Source organism: Cupressus sempervirens, chromosome 11 (assembly GCF_028749045.1).
Source record: "Cupressus sempervirens isolate cs-2001-9-10 chromosome 11, ASM2874904v1, whole genome shotgun sequence".
Taxonomy (NCBI): domain Eukaryota; kingdom Viridiplantae; phylum Streptophyta; class Pinopsida; order Cupressales; family Cupressaceae; genus Cupressus; species Cupressus sempervirens.
The window spans coordinates 846,630,253-846,648,380 of record NC_143128.1 but is presented as its reverse complement, the minus strand read 5'-3'; the positions used below and the strand labels follow the sequence as shown (position 1 = coordinate 846,648,380).

The 18,128-nt window shown below is 35.7% G+C and overlaps 1 protein-coding gene across 5 annotated transcripts in view; it reads left to right on the top strand.

Annotated features, from left to right (window-relative positions):
- Positions 1 to 18,128, top strand: part of LOC149532199 (serine/threonine-protein kinase STY46-like) — a 233,620-nt gene that overhangs the window by 58,730 nt on the left and 156,762 nt on the right. For all 5 annotated transcript variants that reach the window (XM_089811791.1, XM_089811792.1, XM_089811794.1 and 2 more), the window contains one exon: positions 3,899 to 3,971. In XM_089811791.1, coding sequence (XP_089667917.1) covers positions 3,899 to 3,971 — 73 coding nt within the window. The remainder of the gene's footprint in view (positions 1 to 3,898; positions 3,972 to 18,128) is intronic.

Sequence of the window (18,128 nt, the reverse complement as noted above, 5' to 3'; positions counted from 1 at the left end):
TCTTTGTATTTTCTCATTCCATTTTCATTGTAAATACAATTTCATTGTTTTGCAATATGTTCTCTCTCTCATGTCCGTTTAGGGTTTTTCCCAAGCTCCACCTCTTCCTTCTTGGTTTCCCTTCGACAGGATATTTGCATGTAGGTGATCTTGGCGACTGCGGAGTTGGATTTCATCAACTCCTACATGGTATCAGAGCCTCCCTGTTGCTGCTTCGTTGAAGAATTTTTGAAGCTGCGATTCAGAGACACAAACCCTAGTTTGTTTGTGATTTTTTCTTCAATTCGGGGGAAGAGCATTTTTTCGGAGCACTTTGGGCCCAAACAGATGTTGCCATTGGATCCAGAAGGCCGTTTGCAGTCAGGATTCCTATAAAATTTTCTAATTTTGGCTACAGGGCTCCGAGAGGCAAATTTTTTTATAGTTGCAGGTGGTTCTGTATGGATTTTTGCAGAGGAAAAGTTAAAAAAAATATAAAAACTGATGCACCGCTTGGTGGGCACCAGCGTGTCGCCACGCCGCCGCCAACTTGCCACCTCGGCTGGTGGTGCTCCTGTGTCCTCCGCCTGTCTGTGGGTGGTGCTGATAGTTTCCTCCGCTTCGCCCCGGGTTCCGCCACTCCTGCACTCGTCCTCCGCCCTGTAAAGTCGGTGGTACTTTTCTGCACTGTTAGCGATAGCCCTGCTCATGTGGCGTCTTAATCCATTGCCACCTCAGTTTATTTGGCACAGTCACCAGTTTCTACAAACTCAGCTGACGCGTGGCAAGGCGTATACAGTTAGCTTCTGCACATAGTTAGCCCATTTGGTGTTGACACGTGGCCCCTGCCACGTCATCTGCTCCGCCATGTGGCGTCCACATGGTTTCTTTTTTGCTGTGATGGGCCGCAGGCCGTCAAATTTTACCTTGTGAAATGCTGATGTCAACACTGCATAATGGGCCTCTTGCATCTCTCCAGGGTCCTTTTTGAGCTACCTTTGGTTTTTTGGCCATAACTTGAGCATACAGAGGTATTTTTCCGATCCGAAAGAAGCGCCAGAAAGCTGGTTCCGAGACGGAGACATTGGTGTAGGTATTTTTAGGTTGATGCAATTTTGTTGCCCCCTTTTTTAGTTGAAGTCCAAAGTTGTGTTTTTGACTCCGACATGCATATCTTTTGCGTCCCATGTCAGTTTTTTGAAAACATTATATTTTTGGAAAGCTGGTTTTGTCATCTTTTCAGAAATGTAGTCTTTTTCTTTAGATTCTGGCCCATGTTCTTTCTATCATGTTTTTGGCATTTTTGCTATATGGTGGATATCTTGGGTGTTTTAGGTCTGAGGATCGTTTTCCTAGCATGGTTTCTTTTGTTTTAGGCTGTACTTTCTTTTGAGTCAGCTTTTTTCCTTTTCTGATCATTGTAGACATCATTTGTAAGCACTTTTATGTACACGCACTGAGATAAAGTGTCACTTTTGCATTTCGGGTTCATGAACGTTGTTTTTTGAGACAGTTGTACTTACACTCTTTTTATAAAGCACCATGGGGGGTATAGTTGTTTGTTGTTTTAGGCCTTCTCCCTTTATCAAGTGAGTGTTCCTTCCACAACGTTAGCCCCATGTAGCGTCATTGTGACCGTGTTTTTATAGGTGTTTGTAACTCTTCCTCTCTTGTCATTCTTGATTCTGTCTGCAGGGGATTTTGGCCCACCTTCTCAGTTGCCTGTCATCTCACGCTGTTTGCATTAAGGGGGGGTTATGCTGGTGTTCTAATGCATCCTTGGTTTGATGGTTCAATAGTGTGAACTATGTATTCAGTGGTTGATCCTATATACAAGGCAATTGCAGTGGCTGACTACCTATGCATTTCGGTGAGATGGATCATCTACCATATAGACACGCTCGATTCGTGCCTTCTTCTTCCATGGAGGTTCTTTGGATCAGCAGTTTTCTTTCAGATGGCAAACTTTGTGGCTTCTTCATGCTTCAGTGATGCTCTTCATGATCACTTCTTGTTCATGTTTTAGGGGACATTCCCCTTGTTGGAGGCTTCTTTAGTTCTTCACTAGGTTCTTACCTCTTTTTGGGGGAGGGTTTTTCCCACGTGATTTTCTCTCTTTCCTCATTTACAGAGGTTGCATCTCTTTGCATTGTACATGGGTACCTAACATGGCCTTGTTGTTGGGACCCATTCTGCATTTTCATCTTAGTTTTGCGAGCTTAAGGCATTCCCCTATGTGGCACTTAAGGGGGGTTTTAGAGTAAATAATTAATTAATTATTAATTATTTATTCTATTTACTTAAGCTTACTTAGGTTAATGCATTTATTTAATATTTAGTAGTTAATGCATGTAATGATGAGTTGTTGACAACACGGGAGTTTGTTCCTTTTTAGCATGTTCCACCTTTTTGTGGAAGTGTGCTTGGTTGTCAACCTTATCTTCTACCACCTTCCAGCGTGTTCTACAAGCTTCCATGAGGCCTTTATATTCGGGCTCTCTCTTTGTATTTTCTCATTCCATTTTCATTGTAAATACAATTTCATTGTTTTACAATATGTTCTCTCTCATGTCCGTTTAGGGTTTTTCCCAATCTCCACCTCTTCCTTCTTGGTTTCCCTTCGATAGGATATTTGCATGTAGGTGATCTTGGCGACTGCGGAGTTGGATTCATCAACTCCTACACATGTGAGAGAATCCAATGGCTAGAATAGAACAAGCAAGGATTGAGAGAAATAGGTGAAGGTTAAAAATATTTAAATAAATATTAGATATTTATTTTATTAATAGCTAATTTATTCTTTATTTAGTTAATGGCTAGGATGTGATGTGAAAAAAGATTAACAAATTAACTAAAAAAATAAAGAATATATAACTAATTAATAGCTCGGATAGGCTATAATTGGGCGTGCTTGTCACAGGTCTGTGTTACAACACAGGGTAAACAAAACAGACCATAGAAATGTAGAATATCAAACACAATTGTAGTTCCAGAAAGATAGAGCATTTTATTCTAGTCAAGTGATTTGCAAATAATTACATGACAATTGACCGATGTCCTTGATACAACTAAATGAGTACATATATATGAGTCCTTGATTGGTTAAGATTAGGTGTAAATAATCCCTAACCTAAACAAGAACCAACAAGTGCACAATCAACAAAAAAAAAGATTAGGTGTAAATAATTCCCTCAACTTGATTATCATTATTTATTATTAGAATTTTTAAAAATTTAATTAAATTATTATTTATTATTAATTTTTAATGTTTATTAAATTCTCTTTTGGAAAATGGATATCACATAATTGAGTTGTTGGTTCCCATTAAATAGTTGGTTAGTTGGCAGCTCTTGATGAATAACAATATAAAAAAGTAAATAACAAATAATAATTTAATAGATAATAATAATAAAATTAAAATATTAAAAATTAGTAATAATAAATAATAATAATAAAGTTAAGGGGATTATTTATACCTAATTTAAAAATAAATACAGCTAGAAGTGACATTTATGTAACTTTTGAGATTACTACTAGAAGTGACATTTGTTACTTATGGGTGGTGGTTTCCAACCATTTTATGGGGCACTATATCTTCTTTACTCTACATCCATATGAAAGGGTCAATAAGATGTGGCGACATCGTGCATTCCTTTTTTGTAGTGCTGAACATTTTTTTCCCCTATTTGATGTGCAATCTTTATTACTGTAGATAGATATGTGTTCACTGCCTGCCTATTTCAGGTAACTTCTTCATGTGAATTCTGATATTTGCACGTTGTGGGTTATTAGTTGGAATGCTCTTAAGTAGATTCACTCACTTTACACTATTTTTTTAATAGCAGGAGGTATTTTTCCTGTTTTCTTATAAATATTCATCCGTCATGGTGATATCTAATTTTTGAACTTTGTTTTGCAGACAAATACCTGTACAAATACCGATACATGAAATAACATTTTCAACAATTGACAAGCCAAAGCTGCTGAGTCAGGTATTCATTAACAATATCTTATTTTTAAGAATTCATTAGTATATCAATGTCAAATGTTTTTGCTTTATGGATTAGTTATATTCAGCACTTTGAAAATATAAAAGGTACAAATAGTTATATTGTTTGAAATGTAATAACTCTAGAAATGGTAGAATTAGAGTCATATTACTTCTCTTATTTGTCAAGGGAAAAACAACACTCTCTTCTTTCTACATGCATATTAAGGAAGCTTTTGGGTGTGTGTAGTCTGAAGCACTATTGACTTTCACATTCCTTATTGGTTTTTGGCATGGGTGGATATGCAAGACCTGGTTAAGGAGCTTGTTCATGAGACGGAAATTAAAGTGTGGAAATATGAGCAATATACAAGTGAAATGTAAAAGTAACTTGGGAGGCAGCCCAATTAGAGCACACTGGACTCTGAAATACAATAGAACTATATAGCATAATGTAAATAATCTGTTCATCCATACTTGACAAATATCCATGAAATACCACACTTTCATATACAATTCTTGTATTCTCAATGCACTAACATGCCCATGATAAAACAAAGCAAAACAAAATGTGCATGAAGTGATTATTCATTATTATAAATGATTGGGTCGAGAGGTTTACTACAACTGGATTGGTGCATATTTAGGCGAACATAGAATCGCTAGGTATAACCACCATTCAATTATTATTGCCTTAAAATAACTTGAACTTGCAAATACATTTAACTACACAATTCTACTTATCAAACAATCTTCAAATATTGTAAATCCTTGTATTCTTTCTCTCTCCATCCCCCCTTCCCCCTCTACAAAGGTGCCTATCTTGAACTAACAATACAAAAAAGAGATAAACGTGAAATCAAACCCTCATTCATATAATCTAATTAGAATTATCACGATAGAATGAACATACAATATTGGATGATGTGCACAATTTAGAGACTTTTTTTGCTTCACTTCCCAACTTTTTAATGATTTAAAAATTCATTCCTTTATAGAAAAAAATTACATAGATAGCTGCCTACGGATGCGTGACACATGTCACTTGATTAATTACCAGAAAATGGCCAACCTCTTGTGTAAATTGCCGAGGAAGAATTTGTGAGATACATTAGGATGGAGATTCTGAAGATCATGTTGGAACTTAAGTTTCATTTGTTGTATTAATGGTGGCATGGATCATTTTCCTTCTCTACCATTGCATGTGGATCTATGCCATTGTGACTATCATGGATTATAAATGGTTATGGACCATTTAACAACCTTGGAAGTTGCCACATGAGTGTAGGTTTAGAGTTTGAAGAGCTATTCATGTGGTTGTTAATTCCTGTGCATTTGCTTTAATGCCAATGATGGATCTTATTATTATTTTGGTTGGTAATACTGATTTAGATTTTATTTATAACTTGGGAAGAAAACCTGGTCTGGACTAGGATGGCCGCAATATGGAAAACATCTCTCCTTAGAAACACTAACACCAAAAAAGTCATTTTTTTTTGAAGAGGGGTAAACACTTTGACCTGGAGCTATGAATCAGTGAGGCCACAAACGGGGGACCTCATCCCCATTAGATTTGAACCTTGATGGCAAGGATAACAACTCAACAACTTAACCATCACAACATGCCACTATTGGCAACACCAAAAAAGTCATTATTAGACCTTAAAAATATCAATTGACAATCAAGATCTGCTCTTAGCACCTCCCTTCATGTGTGAGGGTAGAGTCATATCAAAGGAAGTCTTTGTTTTCTTGAGTTTTTTGCCCTTAACAGTTACCCAATTCTCTTCCACCTTTGTCACCTCATCTTGCCAATCCGTCAAATCAGTCATCTGCCTTACATGAACACACCTTCCACCTTGCTGGTTTTGGTTTCTAGCATAGAGATCGTCCTCTCCCTCTTGAGCTGCTATAGGTCGCTTTTCCCCTCCCATCCAGTGTAGCATATCTTTCTTGTTTAGAGGTTCCTTATCATAACCTGAATTGACAACCTTAACATTGTTCAATAGTGGTTGTTCATTCATGTTCAAATCGTCACATCATTGGTGAGGCATCGCTCACTTACTACCTGAGAGAAGCTCTTTTGCTATTAACCCTTCTTCTCTATCATATAATAGAGGTGAGATACATCCTTCTACCAAGAGGTCAGCTTATCTTGTTTTCATTTAGCACATTGGGCTACCATATACCTCCTACATCTAAAGGGTATCCCTTCAAAATTGTAATGTTCCTAGGGCGAGATTGGAACTACTCTTGCCACGTTCGTAGGCAACTCTCCTTATGTTTGTACAACAATAGCTAGGCCATTCGTACAACAACAATCTCATCTTCTAATGCTGCTTGTATGTGTTGAGTAACATGGATCGTTTTCTGCAAAAGTAATAACTCTTCCATTGTTATAGGTGTTTTCCAAATGCAGATTTGACGACTTATAAATATGAGAGAAGACTACGGTTAATCACCATTAGACAATAATAATATATTAACACTAATATAAATAACCTTATATATAATATTATATATATATATATATAAAGCATATATAATATATTATATATAAGAATATTTGTCTAAATGATGATTATCATCAACAATGTATCTCATGATCAAATCAATCCGACTGAAGCTACACACTCAACACTTTCTCTTAGCTAGGGAGGATTGTTATAGATTGCATTATGCTCTCAAGCATATGGAGAGATATTGTCTTGATATGATATTCCTGGAATGGCATATCAACATATATCCATCAACTTAGATGTTATCTTTCAATATAATCCAAAGTATGATTCAACAAGAATTATCAATCATATGCTTAGTTGTCAATTCGTGAAACGAACCCGATTCGGGTACGTGAATTGGATCCGTGGATTCGGGTTTCTTTTTTTCCCAATAATGATTTGTAGAGGATTTGTGTGTGTGTGTGTATGCATTATATATACTTAAAAATAAGAGAAATATACATAATTCTAAAACTATGAGAGCGAAATAGAGAGAAATGAACTTGCATAATGAATTGAAGGGTCGTTTTTACGGTTTAGACAAAAGAAAAATTAAAAATTAAGTTGGCCCCACCTTTTTATTTATTTTTGCTTTCTTGGGCTTGGATCTACACAAATCTGCACTAGATCCATGAGGATCGGGTAGGATCCTCGTTCTTGCTTGTGGATCCGTGGGCCGCAAATCTTGATGGATCCACGGGCAGGAGCGAGGATCTTGCCTGGATCCTCCGTGGATCCTGACGGATCCACAAGCAGGAATGGGGAGCTTGCCCAGATCCTAATTGGACCCGAATTCGGATCCGGCCTCTGACTTGTGAATCCGGTAACTAAGATCATATGATATTCATCATACTTATATTCTTTTGGTATGTGCACTAGCATCAAATCCTTGATGCCTACCACAAGAATATGTTATATCTTAGAAAGATGTACTTTCTCTAATCTCCGACACTCTAGGACAATAACTGAATGTAGTCTATCAAATAACAAAACAACAAATATAGTATCATTATTGTCACAAGATGCTTGATACATGAGAGGAACTATCACAGTATATATATTAATATATACAACCCAATCAAGGCATGATCATAAAGTATCAAATAACATGAGATATCAATGTGAAGTAAATCAAATATATACATGTATGCATGTATATGTATTTACATATGCATGTATATATATATATATACATACGTATATGTATGTTCCATATATTGATATCAGATCCAACTGAAGCTATTGCTTTAATATTCCCTCTTAGTGAGGGAGGGTATGATCGATTTATTAATCTCAATAATCTCATATTTGAGTTTGCCTAAAAAATGCTTATACACAATTATATTCCTTTAAGAATATATTCTATCTGATTTAGGGCACATTCCGGGACACAAACATAGTTCAATCAGATAATCAATCTTGATCTCATGATTTTCGGCTCAATCTAAGACTATCATGATTTACTTATTGTCATGACTTCCGACACAGTTTGGGAGATCAAGTTAATGTAGTCTATCATGACAATGGATCAAGAATACAACACAAGAAGCAAACTATCATGATTTCCAACTCATTCCGGGACAACAAATTAATGTAGTCGATCGTGATACATTTTGTTAAAATGATTACCGACACATTCCAGGACAACCAATTAATGAAGTCTATCATGATAACATGCTTAAGCTATTGCTAAGATCATCACCTTACAATAGCGAGCTCACACACATATCAAATGGAAGATAGTCACCTTTCACAACATAAATCACAACAACATCATGTAACTCACATGATATCCACCCTGAACCAAGTCAGAGGGTGGACCCACCATAGCTGCTCCTAGAGGGTGGAACAAGGGTTTTCACCTCAGACTTCTCTCTCACAGAGGAGAGTGCATTACAAATAATTTCATTTTGAATTTCTCCCTTATAGAGAAGAGATCATTAACAAGGGATTGCACTTCAAAATTCTCCCTCTGAACAATAGTCCTAGAAAGTCAGGTCCTCTAGTTACTCCCTTAGAGGCTCTCTTCACCCAAGGATGCATGTTGGACTCCACCTGAATCTAATATCAATCTTTTGACTTTCTGGTGACAAGTCATTACTTCCTCATGATGTATACAAGGGTAGGCCCATCAAAATCATGCAATTACACACATGTATATTTTAGACTCCCTTTGAATATCAATCTTCTGAACTCCTATGTTGCCTTTGAAGAAGTGTTAGACTCCCTCTTAATGGAAGAATACTCATTATCTCAATCATTAAAAATAGTCACTTCCAAGAGCCTCACTGATCATCAGATGAGTAATGAATTCTAGATCACACCAACTTCCAAGCTACTGTCATAAGATTGATTTTGCACAATATTTGGTAGCATGTGTAAAGTACTAGCCTTATGTTCCTGCAAGATCATCCTCGAAGAGAAAACAACAAGGCACATAGATCTTATAATAAATACAAATAAGAGATTAAGTACAAAAAATAGTTCTCAAGATATAATAATGCTTATCTCCCCCGTTATTTTGAGTTCCACTTAATATTCTTTAGAGATAGTATCTCTAGAAATGGTTCCTGTTATTTGTTGTGGGTCCCAAATGGGTGGAGATCCAGTACGCCTTACGTGCTCCTTGCATACTTTGGTGGTTATCATTTCAAAACTTTAATAGGAATGGTTAGAGGGTGCTTGATGCGATCTCTATGTACTCCATTCGTTCAACATTCATTCAATGTTCGAAATGCTCCCTTTATTAATTTGCAATATTGATATTGCTACCTTATGATATAAACATTGATGGGAATGGGCCATTAATCACCTCTAACATTTACATTCAATTGTTAAGTATGGATCAATGGTTAAAAATAATGTCAACCATATAATATGTCTCTCTTCAATATTAGAATGTGCGCCCAATCATCAATTGTTTGTGCCCCATACAATTTTGAATGCTACTCAAAACAGCTAAATGGCTGCCTCACCAAACTGTAAGCCCTTTTATTTTGAAAAAACATACCTAGCTAATCAATCAGTACCTTATTATCTTGTTACGTAGATCAACTCATTCATATTTCTTACACATATGAATATGGCCCTTGTGTTTTATAGACAATAGTCTTTGTCCTATGGTTGAAATCGTATTATTTAATGATCCCGAATATAGAGCAATTGCACCAATGGATTAGTATTGGTGTCGCCAATCTCCATGGTGTAATGCTTGCTTTAGATGCTTGACCTTCAATATATATATATATATATATATATATATATATATATATTGTACACCATTATAATGACTTCGATTAAAAAATCGTGATAGTTCTCTTAAATTCCTTCTCTACAAGGTCATTGCACTAGATATGGATATATATACTGTTAATTTTAGGATCATTTCCATTCGATAGTCACAGTGATCGCCTTTAGGTATTGTATATGATCTTTGTTACTGAATATATGTAGCCTCGTCTTTCATGACGTCTGCTCAAACTAGAGTAATCCAACACTGGATAACAAATATTCTATCAAGTATCATTACAGACTACCTCCGATTTATATGGTCCTTATTGTTGTTCAATGATAGAATAATTTTATCACAATATCTCTACGATGATCTGCTCTTCATAACTTGCATTGTTCTATTTTAGATTCTATACTAAAGCAGTTTGGAAGTAAAGTTTTAACAACCTTTGAATACTTGTAGATGAGTAGATATATAGTGGTCATCTTTTGTAATACCCAGTGGACCTCCGTTCGCTATATTTCTAGAGTCTATGCTCCTTTGTATCGGTAGTACTTGATGTGTGAATTAAAGAGATTTCTAATAACTGCAAATGTCTTCACCCTATGATTTGTTTATTTCCCTCTAATCTGATCTTGCAACACATTCGGAATGTGGCATATGATTTGTACTATTGTGTGCTAAAAGGACTCTCTCTTCCTCCATACCCAAAATTCCAACCGAGTAAGGGAAAATACTATCCATCTTCCTTAATTATTTCCATCAAACTATGCTTCAATACTGGATAATTAATGGGCAAGGATGTGAATTTCCATATAAGACTTCCTTCTTCTTGGTATTTCTATGCTCATTCATATTCTGGACATTTTTGGAGTGAATGGCTCATTACCATATTCTCGACAAGTATAAGAATTGCTCTATTCTGTGGAATTGAGTGCAAATGACTGCGCTTGGAGAATAGCTCCAAGTTTCTTCCTTTATTATATCCCACTCTTCCATCGTTTCATTTCGTGCTAATGAGCTGCGTTCCATGCTTATATTTGATTGCTGCGTGTAGATTCTTCTCTTGTGATTACATTGTTGTCCTTGATTGAGCTCGCTCTCCTTTGTTCGCTATTGTCTTAGGCGGGTAAGAAATACCTTTGATTTCTCTCCGATGTCAATGATTGCATTTGCAGCTTAGCTCAGATACCATGTTGAGTAATAGGGATCATTTTCTGCAAATGTAATAACACTACCATTGTTATAGGTGTTTTCCAAAATGCAGATTTAAAGACTTATAAATATTAGAGGAGGAGAGATGTCTCATGAAGGGATGTCTCTACAATTAATTATCATTAGACAATAATAATATATTAACTCTAATATAAATAACCATATATATATAATATATGTATAATATGACATAATACACATATAATATAATATAATATATATTATAATTATAATTATAATTATATATATATATATATATATATTTGTCTAAATGATGATTTACTGTCAACAATGTATCTCATGATCAAATCAATCGAATTGAAGCTACAAACTCAAGTATGGTGGTCAAAGAAGACCGTATGACGATGGTCTTTGCATGGTAACAACACCACAAGAAATACTATGTTCATACTACAAAGGAATGGTGGTATTTGTTGAGCCTGTAGGGTGAACACCAGACAATTAGAGAACATGACAGAATGTTCATCCGTACAGTGGGGATATATAGTCCATACAATGTGTATCTGATAGTACGATCAACTTCTTCAACTCAGCGTGCAGTCTAAAGGTTGTACAACATCAATTTGTCTTCCTTTCGTGATGTGTACGGATACCAATTTCCTTGATTTGAATGAAGTATAACACAAAAATCATTTGATACACCAGGATACAAGTTCGAAAGCACACATATATAAGAGGAATTGTGTTAATAATTATAACACTTATGATTACATCAATTCAGACCAAGGATAGAATAGGGTGAGGAGTTACTCCCACCGGAACTACAAATACCATGTAGGGAGGGTCTTTTATGTAACATCCCCTTTTCTCGGGCTTTAGCTAACAACTAGCATATTATTGAAATAGAATTATTACTTTACATTCATGAGAAGGCAGTTATAATAGTTATCTTACATGTTCATGCGAAGGAGATTAACGGTTACAATCAATTTAACTGAAATATCATAACTAACAATTGAAGGCATAATCAAATAAAACTAAGTTGAGGATTTTAAGTTTGCAATACCCTAGATTTGGAAACTGGAATCTGCCTAGGCAACATCTACAAAATCTTGGGTTAGTCCACATACTACTCAGGGCATAAAAGTTATATCATTGTATCATATAACCAATACCATTTAGGGCAACAAAACCATTGTAACATCCCTTTCTCCCATTTCTAATTATCACAATTAAAAGTAATAAAGATACTTTAATATTCATATTCACATGAATGAAGGACAATTATAACAACCATCAAGTAAGCTTATCTCATACAGATAGTTACACTTCATGATCAATCTGTAAAATCAACTGATTTCACTGATTTTGTAATACATTTAAAAGGAAACTAATTTCTAAGCATTGAAGGGGATAATTGATTATACGATATTAACTATTTAACATTTCTTCAACTTGAGATTACAAATATCATAAAAGTAAAATACCCGTTACCAGAAGATATTTGAATGCAGATCTTATCTTTGTCTTGTGCAAGCCTTGGCATCTAGTGGAGAGGAGAAGCATTGTCAAGGGCTTAACCTCCCAACCACGAACCCTTAAATATCCCCACACAATCTCAACTGAGAAAGACCCTCTCTACCCAGAAACAGACATGGGACACCAAGCATCTTGGTATAAATTGGCCTTTGACATTATAATTAAGGTATGCTTTCATTTTGATAAATTTTCTTATCTCAAGATTGTAGCTCCCATGTCAGAATAAATGGACCATATCCTTGCATGAGACAACACCCTTTGATGGTAACAAATGTGCATTCGTATTTGTAAACAAAATAATCATAGGCATAAACTTTTGATTGGGAGATCTCTATTCTTATATCAACATAACAAAGGAAATATAAAGATTGACATCAGTCCGATGTTATTTTCAATAAAGAAAAATATTGAAGCCTTTCCTAAGAGGCAAGTCGGCAATACAAATGCAAACTTCTTTGAATAAAAGATAGTAATCAAATTTAAATGCATGACCTGAAATTACATTGCTTGATAAACAATCTAGCATTGAATTTTCTTGCCCTCTCGAGCAATCAAACATATCTCACGTCTTGAACAAAGAATGCTGGGAGAGAAACTATACAAGCTCGGTTTCTCAATTCATTCGATGTATATGATCACATTTGGATAGGTAAAACAAAGAACAAAACGAGCCAGTAGGATTACGGAGGTAGTATTAATGCTGCAAAACTTGGCATGGATTCTACCTCTTTGCTAGCAAATAGTTTCTTGCACTGGCAAACTTGAACACTTTATAAAAAATATAGGTTCACCACTCTTTATGTAGGTTCACCACTTGTGCAGTTAATCAATATGCTCTAAGCAGTGGTCTTGCACAATGATACTATGGTGCGCTAAAATCCCAAGAGTTATCATGGCTAAAAATGGTGACAAATATAGAGCTATCGCAGCTGTAGATTGAATGCAAAAAGGTAGAGTTATTGTGGCTAAAAGTGGTAATGGATTCTGAGCTTGGACTTGGTAATCGCTATGGTATTTCCCCTCTTTAGTCCAAAGGTAATAGCTCATCATATCCATAAACTACCTCTTGCTCTGTTAAAGAACAAGATAGGTGGCAGTGAAGGAGTTATAAAAGAAACAAAGAGCCATCAAACATGTGGCATATATTTAAATATTATGAAGGTCACCGAAATGACATAAGGTCCAAAGAAATAATTAGCAAGGTGGCTGCTCAAGGCAAAATAAACAAGACTTTGGCCTAGGATGAAAGAAACAATGATACTGTCTTAATATATAACATCTTGGTATCTATAAATACCTATATATATGTATGTATGTATATATGTGTACATGTGTAAACCCCATGCATATATTTCTTACATATACGCCAAATATCAAGTATGCGTATACGTCCTTATATATATAAAATTGGTTTACGTATATACACATATACATGTATATATATTTGGGTATCATGGTGTCGATATGTTAGGACATGCTTTAAACACTAGGAGGCTCCAACCAAATAACATAGTAATAAAGTTACCAACTTGTTCATAGCTCAGTGTATGCTTAGCGATTTCTTTTATTATTAAGTGATATATATAATTTAACTGGTTAGTACATGGTCGCCTAGCCGTTTAGCCTTCACCATGGTGGTTTAGGTTTCGTACCTATTTGCCTGGTGATAGGTGGTGCCCCTGTGCCCGATTACTTTCTGGCAATGTTTCCTCCCTCTTCGATGTGTTTCTGCAAGGAAAGGAAATTCTCCACGATAATATCATATTCCTTAATATAATCATAATTACTATAACAAGTTATTATTCATAAACCATCACGATGACTAACCACAATTTCACTTCGAATGAATTTATAATGAATAACCATCTTTCCAAGTTTTCAAGATAACAATATTATCACATCATAACTATCAACTAACATGTCATCTTCACATGAATCGTAACTAATTTTAGCTGTCAACTGACTTCACATGAAACCTCAACGGCTATATAAACATTTTTAAATTGAGCCAAAAATTGGGATTTAACATTTTACCACTGAAATTGTAGACAGCTGAACTCCAACAGGAATTTGCAGATACAAAGACTATCAAATTCACATACCTACAACAACAACTAACTTGACCTTATGAATGACTTCAAGCAAACTTCCCGAAGGATTACAAAAAGTGTTGACACAGCCAAAACATTGCTGACAATAAAATAAGAAAGGGCCTGAGAGATAATAACATTAGTTTCGAGGCCATATACATGTAATTAAAGAAAATCATTTAATAATATTGGGGATAGTACAATAATTTAGTGGTTGCACCTAAAAACCTTTTGACATTTTGAGCGTCATTTCTGTTGGAAGTCGATCAACCGTATTCACCTCTACTAAAGTCCAAGCATGGGTTGAATGCAAGAAGTTTGAAGTCTTTTCATCAAACATAAAAAACTACCCTCAAAATTTCCCATAGCTTCTATATAGGAGTCAAACCAAAAATGAAGTGGCAGATTTGAAAGTCTTACCTAGAGGGGAACCCTGTCAAAAGCTTTCTTCACTAGATAAAAAGCTAGATGCCAAGGTTTCAACATCCAATGATGCTTATTCTTCGAACTCTAGAGACCTTCACATAACACCTTATTCTCATCTCAAACATTTTAATAAACTACAATGAAGAAACCCTTGGATCTCAGGCAAATTTGAATTTTGAACACATCTATTCAACATCATTTCATAGTTCTCTAATATCCATTTGTGAAGCTTGCATAGGCTTGGCTAGAAACCCTGGAATCTTCCACTGAAATGAAGCTTGGAAAAGACAACAACATTATAAGCAACCTCCTTTTCTACCTCATCCACCAGACCTGCAGTTATGCCCCTAGCTAGTCATCACTTTGACACTCCTGCCAAACCATGTGTCCCTTGTTGATGGTTTGGCACTTAGGACCCAGAGGACCCTCTGGAGCTGAATCCATTTCTCCCACAAAGTCCACTTGCACCACATCCTTTTGTGGTCATTGCCTTGACATTCTTTTCCCTCACCTGCCCATAGTCTTCTTGGTTGGGGCTCAGTACTAGCAGCCTCACTTCAGATTGTAGGGCCAAAAACCCCATTTGTTGAGGAAGCGGACATTGAGTCTAAAGGCCAAATGAAGGCGATATTTTTAAGTCTTGTAATGGTCGCTTAGGAAAGCGCAATCTTTGCTTGTGTACTTTTGTCGACCAATCTCTACTCCTTGCCTTGTGCTGAGACTGTAACATCACTATGAGCAAGAAATTGTTTTCCATTAGAAATAAAACTACCCATCCCCATGTTGAATCCTCTGTGGCTCCGTTGAAACCCTAGTCTTCGAAGCCTCCTGTAATAGGTCTATTACAATAATAGATAGCTTCTATTATTATCTATTATTATTTAATGGTTGTCTATTTGTAATCTATTGTAAATATTAGAATGTTTCTAATATTTAGTTAGTTGTTAGTTAATTGTTAGCTAGAATAGAATGTTTCTATTCTTTATGATCGTTACCTTAGGAAACACTATTACATCGTTTATTCATTTGTATTTAATGATCTACGAATCACTGTTAATATCAAGCAAATATTTACTAATTACTTTGTAATATGGTATTAGAGCTAACTTAATTTTTTTGAAAAATTTACAATCTCTTTGGAAATTAATTGTTTCAATTTTCGAGATTAATTTTTCTGAAAAATTTGTGGGCAAAATAACATCTTTTTTTGCAAAACCCATTAAGGAATTTAGGCGATTTTTCCTTCTCTAATAGGTTTTTCTTGGCAGCAAATCCGTGTGTTTGGTAGCAAACTCTGCAAACAAAAACATGGCCTTCCTTCCTGCATATCGCTGCTCTTGTGTAACGCAATTTCATGCTATTTTTTCCTGTGTTCTTTCTTAAAATCGCGCTTGATCGTCATGCAACATTTTTTGACGAGATTTGTAGTTTGTTTGTGGCCATTATTTATAGTATTTGATGTTGTCTAAGGTTTCCAAACCCTTTGTTATTTTTTTTTTCTGTGCTGAAAATAGGCCATTTTTCTATGCTAAATCTGTCATTCTCAAGCTTTTTTGTAGCTAGGGTTGTTTCTATTCGAAACCCTAAGTTTTTGTACCAAATCAATTTTTGTTTACAGATTCTTGGTGAATTTTTTGCGAGCTCAACTAGCTGCTTGTTCGTTTTTCTAGGTGCCTCAATTTTTGAGTCAGTGGATCTAGAAACTGACAACATATTCTTTTTGGGTTTTTCTGGGCCTTCCAAAATTTTACCTCAAAGTATGAGCCTTCACAATTTTTCGCTGGAAAATGTGCTAACATCTTTGACAAATAGTTTGCTCGAGGGGAATTCAAATTTCAATGGTCGGAATTATGGCACACGAAAGCAATAGGTGTTAACAATCTTTGAATATCGGAACACTGATCATATTGTTTTGGGTGTTGCACAACGCTCGACTGCAACTGGTATTGATAAGAATAATTGGGAGGCGGTGATGCTTCTCAAATTATTAGTAGCTGATGATCAACTCCCTCAGATTCCATCCTGCAAGACAATTGCCGAGATATGGGAGCATCTCAAGAAACTTCATGAAACTTTAGATGAAAGCAGGGCATTCTTTCTCAAGAACTCTTGGTTTTCTATTGTCATGGATGAGTGGAAATCGCTTTAGGAACAACTTGAATAGGATTCAGTAAATCTGTGGTCGATTGCTTGCCATTGGATGCAAGAGGGAGGAAGAGGACATTGTGGTCATAACCCTTAGGAGTTTACACAAGTCCTACGAGCATTTAATCGAGACTCTCAACATCACTATTGGTGTTGATCTGAAGTTCACAGGCACACTTTTGCTTCAACAAGATCGGTGGGAACAACAATTCGGTAGCAGTTCCAGTTCCACCTACACAGAGAAAGCCTTTTCTACTAAATCTTTTTAGAGGGCTAAAGGAAAGTCTTCCTCACAATAGTCTTTTGAATAGAAGTCCTCTGCTCCAGCTACAAAAGGCTCTAGGAAAAAGAACATTCTGTAATAATCTTTGTGGTGGATTTTCAACAATTGCTGATAGGCTAGTATAAGAAGAATTTCGTTGAACGGTTCCCTTGCAATTTGATTACTGTTCTTGTGAAGTTGCCTCAGAATATTATTATTACTTCTAAAAGTTATACAACTAGAATAACATCAAACATTTGACACCATTGTAATACAACTAAAATATTGAACTGGGTTGTGATTTCCTTTGTATTTTGCAGTTACAGATAAATGTTTATATAAAGCTAGGTCAAATAACAATAGATACTCAACTGAAAACAAGGGACGACAATAATTGCTTCAGTTTGAAAATAACATTATGCATTCCAGTTCAGTGTTTGATAACTATTAAAAACCAACCTCAAAATTGATGAGCCGTCCGAGCTCAGTGTTCTAGAAGGAAAAGAATGCCGTTGTCTGTATATCCCACGCTCACTATGCACTGACCATACACCCGTAATGAAATAATAGGATGTTTCGACTATGTTTTACTCCTTCCGTTAATGAATATTAGAACTTCTTGCGCAGCTAATGATGGTCGAATTTTGACGCGGGTTACAAGCTACCTAGGCCTCGCCGATTTAACTTGCACAACATATAATGGCAAGTGGCAGTCTTATTCAGGAAAATAACGTGAAATGAACCCGCGACCTCTGCTTGATGGTTTTAACTCTGCCCGTTTCCCCTCTTT